Below are 12,941 nucleotides of genomic sequence, written 5' to 3'. Positions count from 1 at the left end.
GCCTACTGCTTCAGTGACTCCATCCAGCCGCCTCATTCTCTGTCGTCCCCTTTTTCTATTGCCCTCGATCTTTCCCAGCATTAGGCTCTTCTCCAGTGAGTCCTTCCTTCTCATTAGGTGGCCAAAGTATTTGAGTTTTAGCTTCAGGATCTGGCCTTCTAAAGAGCAGTCAGGGTTGATCTCCTCTAGGACTGACCGGTTTGATCGCCTTGCAGTCCAAGGGACTCGCAGGAGTCTTCTCCAGCACCAGAGTTCAAAGGCCTCAATTCTTTGGCGCTCAGCCTTTTTTATGGTCCAGCTTTCACTGCCATACATTGCAACTGGGAAGACCATAGCCTTGACTATACACACTTTTGTTGACAGGGTGATGTCTCTGCTTTTTAGTGTGCTGTCTAGATTTGCCATGGCTTTCCTCCCCAGGAGCAAGCGTCTTTTAATTTCTTGGCTGCAGTCCCCATCTGCAGTGATTTTGGAGCCCAGGAAAATAAAACTCTGTATTACACACACTTTATTTTTAAGAAACATTTCAAGGGAGCATAAATTCCAAGGTACAGTTGGGTAAGGATTTAATTGCCAATCTTGAAAAGAACAACATCACTAATACCGTGGCCTAGATAAATAAATCATGATAGGCCAATCTATGAACGGAGCAGTTTTTCCATGGGTGCTACTTGCATTCAGATAGTGCCATCTAGTGCAGAACATTGAGAGCATGAGAACAGCAGCCATGAGTCTTGAGTCTCTGCTGTGCTTTAACAGACTCACTTTTATGCTTGGCCCATGACCAGCACGTTCACTTCCAGCACACACACTTCCTGAGTGCAGAAATATATCATGGTGTCTTTCTCCCACTACAATCCATTGCAAATGCACCCTGTAGCATTTTTTTCAACTTTCATTTGAAGCTGCTGTTTTCCAACGCAACTCATCCAACGCAACTCATGAGGACCCAGATTGTTGGGGGCAATAAGCTGACTTTGTAATAATGCCACTTGGGGGCCCCCCCGAAAGCCCTAATAAGCAGGCATATACATAGAATGAAGGCTATTGCTAAGCACATTTGTTTGTGCTTCTTAGATTGTAAGCCGCCCTGAGTCTTCGGAGAAGGGCGGGATATAAATGGGATTAAAATAAAAAATAAAATTAAAAAAATCTCCAGCCCTCCAGAATGGATGATCTCGAGCACTTTCTCCATTCTAATAGAAGCCCCAATTCTGATTGGCTGCAGTGCCTGGCACAGCCCCCCCCTCCTCTCTAGCAGCTGGTTATTGGCCTGGACAGCTTTTCAACCTGTCTTATAAACTTGCAATTGATCTAAGGATGGCCCGTTCAACCTATGAGCTTTCCTCCCCCTGGGTTTTTCCCCCCACCTCCTCTAGAAGCTGATTTTCAACCTTTTAAGACCCTTTTTTTTCTTTCCGCTAGGCTGCTCCCTTTGCTTTCCCACCTCCTGCCTCAGAAAACCCTCCTTTCCCTTTATTCTTTTAAACTGCAACGAAAGGCTACTGCTCCTTTGTTTCTGCGAAGCTGGGCTGTCCTTGCCAAAAGATCTCCATGGATTTAAAAGGAATGTAGGAACAAGAGAACAAGCTGTTCTCTGTCGCTTTGATTATTGTAGCATCAGAACTATGCAGGTACCATAAGGAGAAAAAACCAAAATAGAAAGGGCCTGGGCTAGTGTCAAAGGAGATGATGCAGGAAGGGATCTCTCTCTCTCTCTCTCTCTCTCTCTCTCTCTCTCTCTCTCTCTCTCTCTCTCTCTCTCTCTCTCTCTCTCTCTCTCTCTGATGAGAGGGCAAGAAGCATGAGAACAATCCATCTGGACTGAAATGATCTAGTTCACTCTGAGCACCAGCCTGAAACCCTGGCAAACCTGCTGCAATGCAAACCACAAGTCCAGAATTTAGCTTAAGAAACAGTTGGGAACTGGATGGGAGAGATAATAATAATAATAATAATAATAATAATAATAATAATAATAATAATAATAATAATAATAATAATAATAATAATAATAATAATAATAATAATAATAATAATAATAATAATAATAATAAAAATAAAGTTGGAAGGGACCTTGGAGGTCATCTAGTCCAACCCCCTGCTCAGGCAGGAAACCTTATACCATTTCAGGCAAATGGCTGTCCAGTCTCTTCTTAAAAACCTCCAGTGTTGGAGCATTCACCACCTCTGGAGGCAGGTTGTTCCACTGGTTAATTGTTCTCACTGTCAGGAAATTTCTCCTTGGTTCCAGGTTGCTTCTCTCCTTGACTAGTTTCCATCCGTTGCTTCTTGTCCTGCCTTCAGGCGCTTTGGAGAATAGCTTGACTCCCTCTTCTTTGTGGCAACCCCTGAGATATTGGAACACTGCTATCATGTCACCCCTCACTCTTCTCTTCGTTAAACTGAGAGTGGCTGAGAATACAAGGTGGAATTGCCTTTAGACAACCTGGGGCATTTCTAATACTGGGGGTTATCTATTGTACGAAAAAGAATACATGATGAAACATGGGGGGGGGGAAGGAAGAAAAAGAAGGGAGGGACTTCATGGGGATATTCCTGATTTGATTTGATTTTTTAAGCGCAGTCTTAATCTGAGAACCTTTTCTGATCTCAAGGCCTGGCCAAATGGCTGCTTTAACATTCAATGGTTTTCATGAGAAGGAGATAATCAGGTTCATTTTAAGCCATGTCAGAACATGGGGGGAAAAAAAACCAAAAACCTTGGGCACTGGTGGCATTTTGCTAATTATGACAATGGAATTTATGAGCTCCTTGGAAATTAGAAAATGTGTGTGTAGGAATGCCAGACTATTGTACAAATCAGGAAAGAATAAACTCATGCTTCAGATTTACACAAGCCATTTTTTTTGGGGGGGGGGGGACAAGACAGCCAGTGAAATGCTTTTAATTTTATATCTTTTAAAAAAGAAACAAGGAAAGCCCCCCAATAAACTCGGAGTAAAATGCGGAAGTCACATATATGCAGTACATCCTGGCAGCAGAAGCAGTAAATCCTTTCAAGAGGGCTTCTGGCTATTTCAGGTCAACTGTGTCCCTTTGATTCTGAGGTGTTTTTTTTTTGTTAATGATCACTCCAACGTTTGTTTTGTCAGGACTCCAAAGAAGTTTGGGTTGGAAGAACAGCTGCAAGCGCTGTTCCATGGAGAAGAGGCAACAGGATGTTCTAGGGTGGAAGATGGATTGACTATAGATGGTCATAAAGAATGGACACAAGGTAGAACAGGATGCATTTTAGGCAAGCAGCATAAATTTGCAAGGTGCACCCCTTGTGCTATTATGGTGTCAGAGCTGGTTGCTTTAAGAGAAACCAGGAGTTGTCCTAAAGAGGCAAAACAGGGTTTTAGAGTAGATTGGTAGTGGTGCCTTCTCTGTCACTGCACCAACCATCTCCAGCCTACAGCTTCTCCATCAGGGCCCCAAACCAACCAGCAGAGGCAGTTTTAAGGCTCTTTCCAAAGGCCTGAAAAATGGGACAAGATCTCATCCCCAGCATCAAAATGTTCCCAAGGGCTGGAAATTCCTTGGCTGGTGCCAACACAGCAGGCACTTCTGCTAAAACAAGTGGGGCAGGCCAGTCTCATTGGAGCAAGACAGTTCCCTGATATCCTGGACTCATATCAGTAGAGTTGAGCTGGACTCTGGTAACTATGTGGACACTCCAGGTACAATGTTCTAATACTATGTGACTTTGTTCTTTTAGAAATTTTAGAACCCCAGTCATGTTCATGCTGATCTGAGCATCTGTGATATGGAGTCTTAAATGTCCGTAGAACTCCACCTTGAAAGAAGCCCTTCCTATCTAGAGAATAGCCAATCAGAAAAGGCAAGGTTGGTTCAGGGTCCAAGAACACTGCTTTTGCCTGGGAGAAATGCCAGGCTACAGTGAGAATGGTAAGATCTTGGTGATTTCTTATTGCACATATTTTAGAAGCAGAATCCAGTATTATGTGTGCAACAGCACATAAATCAAGCTTCTAACTTCTTCCTCCCATATGAAGATATAATGGTCAGATATAATATCAGCTATTTAGTTGCCAATAACCGTCCTTGACTTATTCCATTATCGCTCTTAAATGTTCCCCAGATATACAAACATTTGATTTGGGGAAAAACATGCAGATGTAAACATACGACAGAACTTCCCTCTGCTTTCCTGTCCTATTTGCTAAATCTTTATTTCCAGAAAAGAACATCTGAAATTCCATTTTACTGGTGAGTTAGTCCACCTTTATTTTATTGTGCTTTGCAACCAGAAAATTTAGTGTCCCACTAAATTGTAACAATAATATGACTGGGAGGGCAAAGGTGAATTTGAGTTGTAGATACGTATGTTCTCAATGTTTTCTTTTAGCTAACTTTATTGGATGGGATGGATTAGATAACATCAGGGTATTCAATACTGCCATACACTATAAAATAGTTCATTTGTAGAAAATAATTTGAGAGTGTTTTAGAGCAGATCTAGCGAATAATTCTCAGGCTATGTTGCAGTTGAACTTTTCTAAATCTTCTCTACCTTGTCCAGCAGAGATGGGAAACCTCTAAATCAGTGTGCCTCAACCTTAATAACATTAAAACATGTGGACTTCAATTCCCAAGATTCCCTAGCCTGCCATGCTGGAGAATTCTGGTGGTTGAAGTCCACATGTCTTAAAGTTGCCAAGGTTGAGAATCACTGCTTTAGACCTTGATATATTGGATACCAACTCTCATTATCCCTGACTACTGGCCATAGTAGGGACGTGGTGGCTCAGTGGGTTAGGACGCTGAGCTTGTCGATCAGAAGGTCGGCAGTTTGGTGGGTCGAATCCTGAGTGCCATGTAACAGAGTGAGCGCCTGTTACTTATCCCAGCTTCTGCCAACCTCGCAGTTCGAAAGCACGTAAAAATGCAAGTAGAAAAATAGGGACCACTACTGTATGGTGGGAAGGTAACAGCGTTCCATGCACCTTTGGTGTCTAGTCATGCTGGCCACATGACCATGGAGATGTCCTTGGACAAGTGCTGGCTCTTTGGCTTTGAAACGGAGATGAGCACCGGCCCCTAGAGTCAGAAACTACTAGCACGCATGTGCGGGGGAACCTTTACCTTTACCTTTACCTTACTGACCATAATCAAAAGAGCTTCTGATTGCCAATGCAGTATACCGTACATGCAAAATTTATTTTTTCTTTCACTAAAAATGGGAGTAGGGACAAATGGCAAGATTCCTTGATTTTTGTAGATCAGGAATTCCAGTTGAGCTCATGGATGATTGAAATATGAAGCATTGGTTGAGTTCATAAATCACATTAAGCTGTAATATGATTTCTTTGCTTGGAAGCTGGAACAGTTTCAGAACTCAACTTTGATCATTTGTAAATCATGAAGTAGGGGCTAACTAAGTAGTTAAGTTCATTTTTGTTTTCTTTATAGTGTTTTCTTGAGACACTGTCACATTGAGATATTTTTGGGCCAGGATACTAGCAACGCAGGCAGGTTGTATATCACCCCAGCAAGGGTGAAGTGTTGCTATGCACATATTATAAACCACTAGAAATGGTTCTAATTCTAAGAGCTGTGAAGAATAACATGATATTAAAAGGAACCCAGGGTTGCTTTTCCTCAACTAACCTTTTACGGAAAGCCTGCAGAATTCTTTCCATTTGCATTAGTGAATTGCTCGGTTTACAGCATTCCTTGCAAATATTATTAATACATTGTACAGACCAGTACTAAGTTAATTTCTTTTCCGGACTTATGGAATACATGTGCTTGCTTAATGGCTTTTCTTGTGAAGGTTCCAACAGAATTGCTGCTGTAGCAGGCCACACTTTGTTAAATTGGCTTTCCTTTTTAGCTAAACCTCTGGGTTGAACAAAGTCAGCCTATCAGTGTATTCATTGTGAATGATGAAGGCAAATGCCAACCATCTATTTTTCTTTTCATAGAATTGGGAACTGCATGATCTGATAATGAGGTGTTTCCTTTGGCTACTGTTCTTTCAAGGTACGAAAACAGGTTTGATTTGCCTCATATGGATTAAAATACACCACACTTCATTGCCTTCTGGATCTATGGTGAAACAGAGGGTCTAGAATTTAAGTTGTTAGGGTTAGAGTTAGGATTAGGGTAAATGACATGGAACCAGCTGGGTAGATGATTTTTTTTTCATGTTTGCTCAGAATCTGAAGTATCCTGAACATCTTGAAACTGGGATACTTGAAAATCACCTTGCTATTACAGACTGGGACAGTAGCTCCTGTCTTTGCCAGGACCCATTGATCCCATTATTCATAGATGGTGATAATGTATCAGCCCCTTTATGTAGACCAAACATCAGTTCGATATGAAGGCTGAAAGTACATTTATTAATACTGGCTGTAATAACAGAATCTTGCAAGTCTGATTCTGCCTTCTCCTGCTACCCCTTCATCTTCATGTTTTATTAGGGTGCTATCCAGAGCTTTTTTTCTCATAGAACGCTCAGAACGGAGTTCCGGCACCTTTTTTGGATGGAACTTTGTAGGGTAGGCAAGGCGGGTTGTATGACATGTGTGAGTTCCGGCACCTTTTTCTTTTACAAAAAAAGCACTGGTGCTATCTATTGTTTTGGTAATAGATCCTGCCTTATTTCTGTCACGGTAACCTTCCTTATCATCTACAATAGTGCTTGCATTCTGGAATGCTCCTCACTTTGAACTTCCTGAAGACACCATGACTGATCTTTAAGGTGTTTTTTTTTGAACACTTGGATTTAACTGAGGCCTTTGAGGATGTACATAGTATGTATTGGTTTCTGCATCATTACCAAAAAGCTGACTGTGATCTCTCCTGTCTTTCTCCATTGTAGCCTTTGGATGTTATGAATACCCGCTGAGGATAAGTCCCAATTCCTTGGTGGCCTGGACAGGGTCCTGTGTCTTAATTCCATGTCAGATTGATGAAATATTAAATTCTAAGAAAATTGTTGCCACCTCTGTGGTTTGGTTTTTTCAGCCTATTTTGAATATGACCTTATTTGACTATGTTGGTAGTGTCTTATACAATAATTCCAGAATCCCAAATGAGCATGCAAACCTACCAAGTCTTGATTTTCAGGGGCGAGTGAGGTTTGCTGGGGATTTAACAAAGGGAAATTGCAGCTTGATGATTACTCAGCTCCAGAAAAAAGACCATGGCACATATGGGATAAAAGTGACTGCATCTATGGAAAATCAAGCTAATCCACAGATACTTTATACTTCAGCTACCCTGGAGGTTTCTGGTAAGAACTTTGCAGAATGCTTTTCATTTCTTCTCTGACTTATATAGATATTGCTCCTCAATTTGGATATAATCATCATCTTGAAGTCTTATTTGCAAGGTTCCCATTGTAGGGTTTTCCATTCAGAAATGATGTTGAGTTGCTATTTCCAAGCAGAGAAAGGGCATATACTCATAGAAAGAGAAATGCATTGGTCTACATCTAGCTGCAGACTGGCAGAAGGATGTGACTTATGGAGAGTCAAGTTGTTGATTTTCAAGAGATTTCTTTTTGTCTAGGAGCACTTGAAGTCAACGAAGTTAAGAAAATCCTAAAATGCCTTGTTGCACTGGCTTTGAGTCTTTCCAACACTTTCAACCTGATTACATTATCCTGTCACATCTGACTGAGATGATATAGGACCTCCTGCTTGAGCAGGGGGATGGACTAGAAGACCCACGAGGTCCCTTCCTGTTCTATTCTATTCTATTCTATTCTATTCTATTCTATTCTGTTCTGTTCTGTTCTGTTCTGTTCTGTTCTGTTCTGTTCTGTTCTGTTCTGTTCTGTTCTGTTCTGCTCTGCTCTGCTCTGTTCTGCTCTGCTCTACTCTACTCTACTCTGCTCTACTCTACTCTACTCTACTCTACTCTACTCTACTCTACTCTACTCTACTCCTATTCTATTCTATTCTATTCTACTCTACTCTACTCTACTCTACTCTACTCTACTCTACTCTACTCTACTCTGTTCTGTTCTACTCTACTCTACTCTACTCTACTCTACTCTTCTCTACTCTACTCTACTCTACTCTATTCTATTCTATTCTATTCTATTCTATTCTATTCTATTCTATTCTATTCTATTCTATTCTATTCTATTCTATTCTATTCTATTCTATTCTAATAAACAGGCCATTTGGCATTTTTCCTATATACCACTATTCCAGAGTTTTTCTTCCTATTTTTATCCCTGTTATTTTCTGGATACAGATTTGTTTCCAAGTCCCAAATTGGAAATCTTGAAATGCCAGGAAAGGTGGGCACTACAAGTGGTTTGTTCTGTGCCTTCCCATTGCCCAGAAGATCCAATAACAATGAATTTCAGAGGTCTAGAGAAGTATTCATTGACTGCAGAAAATATGATGATGAATGATGGAGTACTGCAGAAGGTGGTCGCCATTCAACCACCTGCGAGACTTAAGAAGAAAGCAGTAACCTGCCATTTGAGCAACAAGGACATGTCACAGAAATCATCCATCTCTCTGGAGCTAGAGATGAAAAGTGAGTGTGAAGTTGGGAAGAAATGAGCAAACTTGGGTGGGTTTTTCTGACAGGAGTACACAATTCACGTCTCATCTCACCAAGCTTGAGATGAGGTTATGAATACGGCCATGAAGTTATTTTTTTCCCCTAACAGCTGAGATACCATTTGACATGGTCTCCTTTCAGGGACATTAAAAAGTTACAGAAAATATACAGTGTATATTTTTGGAAATATACACTATGATCTGAAATATGATCACTGTTTTATTTTCTGTACAAAATCTCTCACTCTGATCTGTTGGTGATTTTTTTTTCCAGATTGTCCCAATGATGTCCAGGTTTTTGTTGTGAATGATCTGCCCATAAAAGACGGAGATATTGTCACTTTGAACTGCTCTGTGGGTGGTAATATCCCTAGTATTATCTGGTTCAACTGGTGGAAGACTGATCCCCATGTAGCTAATTATAAATACAGCGGTTTAAACCTATTGACCTTCCCTGCAAGTTTTGGACCAGTGACATCTTACAAATGCGAAGCGTGCAATATTTATGGCTGCACTTCATCTCCACTGCTCACTGTGGATATCTTCTGTGAGTATTTGTCAATTAGTTAATTAGTGGAAAGCCCTGAAACATCAGTTACTGCTAAATATATAGAATGCTCAGAAGATGAAGAGCTTATAAGAGGGAGATTGTAGGTATCTCTCAATCAATGTGGGTTAAGTGGCACCCGAGCACAATGGGATTTTCCTCAATTTACTTAGATAGCAGAAAATCACAACATAGCATGAATTAAACAATGAAAGTCTGTTGTCCTCCCTGGAGGGATTCACCTCACTCCTGTACTCTCTCTCTGTGTATGTGTGCTTTTGAGTCATTGTTGACTCATCGTAACCCTTGCACTTTTCTTGACAAAATGTCAGAAGTGTCTTGCCGTTACCTTCATCCTAGGGCTAAGAGAGAGTAACTGGCCTAAGTCACCCAGCTGGCTTTCTACTAAATACAGAACTCACATTCTTCTGGTTTCTAGTCCAATGCCTTAATTGCTATACTAAACTGGCTCTTATTTGCCAGGTATTTCAACCACAGTCTTAGTCTTCTTAAAGCTTCACAGTCTTATTGCTACCTACAGAGGATTTGCACAGCCCCCACATGGAACCATCTTATCTACAGAAACTATCAGTTACAGCCAGTGATATACTGATCAATCTTTAACAACCAGTTCTGTCAGCTCCATTGCTACCATTGTACCATGTTGCCAGCCACTACATAGCTGATCACTGTACTAGGTGTCATGGCTCAGCTCTGTTCTCTTTCTGGCTTGCAAAATTCAGAAAATTTGACAGTTGGTTCTACAAGCCAGTATGAGCCAGGTCCAAACTGTCATTGGTTACAACACGAAGGCAAATATTTTTGCAATTGGTGATGCTAATCTTATGCCTTTTTTTTATCTTGTTGCAGTTGCTCCCAGGAAAGTCAATATTCGGAAAAATCCAGGAGGTCAGATTGATGAAGGCATGAATGTTGTGTTGCATTGTGAAGTGGGTGAAGCAAATCCCACAAATCTCACTTATACGTGGTATAAAGATGGGGAAATGATTTTACTGGATTCTCCCCATGCATACTTGAACCTTATAAACATAGATCCAGCACAATCTGGCAGCTACTGGTGTGAAGCCAGTAACAGTGTGGGCAAGACACTTTCTCCAACAATCACACTTCACGTTATCTGTGAGTAAAAGCATGAGATAGTATGGCAATGGATTTATTATAATACCTGTTCCTGTTAATAACCACCAGTGATGGATGTTTGGATAGCTTTAGGAACTGGAGGTAAACTTTCCCTTTCTTGGCCACTAACACAGTATGTCATGGTTCCAACAGATGAAACTCTTCAAAGAACTTCGAGGCATTGTTTGCCTTAAAGAATCTTTATTCAAGTAGTATAGCATCGGCATGTACATGGTCGAAACCAAAATCTGAATTCCCCTCCCTTGAACACATAGTATCAAAGCACAATTCCCTCCTCTAATTAACAGTCATAAATCACATTCTCCAATTAGTTTGAAATGCAGACTTTCCCTCCAGTTCTGCAACCCACCATTTCTTATCATCTCTTATTTCAAACAACCTTGAATCACACACTACTATGATATTGTTATGTCTAACTAATTCCCATACACATTCTTCCTCCCCCCACCCAGTATCATCTAATTCTAACTCTAAGAGTAATACACAAGTAAAGGAAAATGGCTGCATCTCCATATGTTGTCAAAGCAAGAACAACCGATGTTAGCAGCGTTGACACAGTAATCACAACTTGTTGATTAAAAATTGGCAGCTGGTAAATGGAAGTAACGTTTATCACAAATAAAATGCTTGCATATTCAAATGTATACATGTTGTGATTTGAAAAACCTTTTTCAGTTTGTGATATTTAAGGGCAGTGAAAGCCATGCAAAGAGAAGTTTCAGCACCGGTGCATTGTAGCACCATGAGACAATACTAACATTGGCCCTGTCAGAAGCAATAAGCATGGAACAACATTAGATTGTATCCAGTTTGAGAAATATTTATCTTCTAGAGTTGGGATACATTAATTATGCCATGAAGTTGTTTCTGATTCCTAGCAACTACGCAGATATTCCCCATAAGATATTTCACATCTCATGAATTTTGCTAAAATCTCAGGTTGTTTTTTTTAAAAAAATAAAATTAGGACACTTCATGTTTTCAAAAGTTGCCTGTTCCTATTGTACATCATTTACATGGAGCACATAAATATTTGTAAATCATAGTGGTTTCCCTATTTCAGGTTTCCAATGTGATGAAAATCCGATAAACATCGTTCCCAATTCCCTGGTTGCCTGGGAAAAATCCTGCGTGGTGATTCCCTGCCACGTCAATCAAATGCTCAGTTCTGGAACAGTCAATGCCACAGCCATAGTGTGGAATTTTAAGCCTTTTGGAAACAATTTCTGGAGCGATGGGAAAACTATCCTGTTGTACAACAGTTCTCAAACCTCTGGAACCATCACAACTGTATCTGATCATGCTTTATCGAGCCGGACATGGTTTGTTGGAAATTTAACAAACAGAGATTGCAGCTTGCTGATCACTTCAGTGCGAACACTTGACAGCGGCACGTATAAAGTAAAGGTGACAGTTTCAGCTGACAAATACCCATGGCAATTCAAGCGGTTCCTTACTGCTACACTGAACGTTACCGGTAAGAAATGTTCAGTATGAATATCTCCTGATAGAAAGCCTTGTTTTCTATGTCTGTGTGTTTCTTCCACAAGAAGCATCTTCTAGTTTCTAATTTGTAGCTTCTAGTATACAAATTAATGCAAGATTAAGGCTAGGTGGTGTGTCCTCACTAAGCTTTTATACATCTTGGTTCCCATCAGGCTTTCTATCTCTCGTTGACTTTTTTTAAAAAAAAAAATATCTCCCTTCTCTTTTGTCTACACTTTGGATCATTTTCAGAGCTTCAGGTCACAGGAAGGAGAACAGAAACAGATTTCAATTTATCACAGAACCGTAGGTGCATTCACACCAACAGCTTGGTCATTGACAAAGCTCATACTGCAGCATGGAAAAACATGCTTAAAGTAGTTATTTTAGGACTTAGTATATGGTCATTTTGTCCGTTTGTAAGTCAATCTAATGGGCAAACACAGGAAAAGAATGAATTCACTAACCATGTAGCGAATAAAATAATCAGCTGGGTTTTATAACATGTGTAAACAGATGGTTGAATTAATTCATTTTTCTGGGTTTGAACAATCTATTTTTATTGATTTTACTGGGCTTATAGGCTGCTCCAGTCATCGACAACTCTGTGTGACATATATCCCAACACCCATACATTGGTTTAAAAACAGTACAATAAAAAGAAAGCAAATCAATGACACTATGCAAGCCACATACAACCCCAGGGACAATATTATAACAAACAATTAAAAGAGCTTTCATTATCAGAACAAAGTCATGGCATTTCAGCCATTATTGTACTGTATCACCAGCTAACACAAATGGTTAGCTAAGCTACATAAATGAAACATATAAATAGAATTACCAGTTCTTTAAGAGGCCTGGGTTAAGGATATTGAACAAACCCCATAACTGAAGGGGCTGTTCGTTTTTAGGAAGAGGCTGCACAGCCACCTCTCATGAATGGTTTTATTGAGTTCCCTGTCTATTGTGAAGGAGTAGACCAGATGATCTCTGTGGTCCCTTTCAACCCTACAAATTCATGGTTTACATCACAGAATCCAATCTTCTGCTCCACAGAACTTCTCCAACAGCCCCTGTTTCAGTGTGATTGGCTGGGGAATTTGGGGAGTTGAAGTCCACCAGTCTTAAAGTTGCCAAGATTGAGAAACACTGCTCTGTTTGAATAGATACAGAAAAGGAACATCCAT

General features: G+C 40.3%; 1 protein-coding gene across 1 annotated transcript in view; it reads left to right on the top strand.

Annotated features, from left to right (window-relative positions):
- Nucleotides 1–3,122: 3,122 nt before the first annotated feature.
- Nucleotides 3,123–12,941, top strand: part of LOC308671878 (hemicentin-1-like) — a 39,153-nt gene continuing 29,334 nt past the window's right edge. Inside the window, exons 1-8 of the mRNA XM_081334361.1 lie at nucleotides 3,123–3,238; nucleotides 3,725–3,915; nucleotides 5,955–6,012; nucleotides 6,857–7,270; nucleotides 8,242–8,532; nucleotides 8,833–9,105; nucleotides 9,976–10,245; nucleotides 11,330–11,743. Coding sequence (XP_081190487.1) covers nucleotides 3,913–3,915; nucleotides 5,955–6,012; nucleotides 6,857–7,270; nucleotides 8,242–8,532; nucleotides 8,833–9,105; nucleotides 9,976–10,245; nucleotides 11,330–11,743 — 1,723 coding nt within the window. The 5' untranslated portion in view covers nucleotides 3,123–3,238; nucleotides 3,725–3,912. The remainder of the gene's footprint in view (nucleotides 3,239–3,724; nucleotides 3,916–5,954; nucleotides 6,013–6,856; nucleotides 7,271–8,241; nucleotides 8,533–8,832; nucleotides 9,106–9,975; nucleotides 10,246–11,329; nucleotides 11,744–12,941) is intronic.

This window comes from Vipera berus, assembly GCF_964194415.1.
Source record: "Vipera berus genome assembly, chromosome: 9".
NCBI lineage: Eukaryota > Metazoa > Chordata > Lepidosauria > Squamata > Viperidae > Vipera > Vipera berus.
The sequence above is the reverse complement of the archived record's forward strand: the minus strand, read 5'-3'. Positions and strand labels throughout refer to the sequence as shown.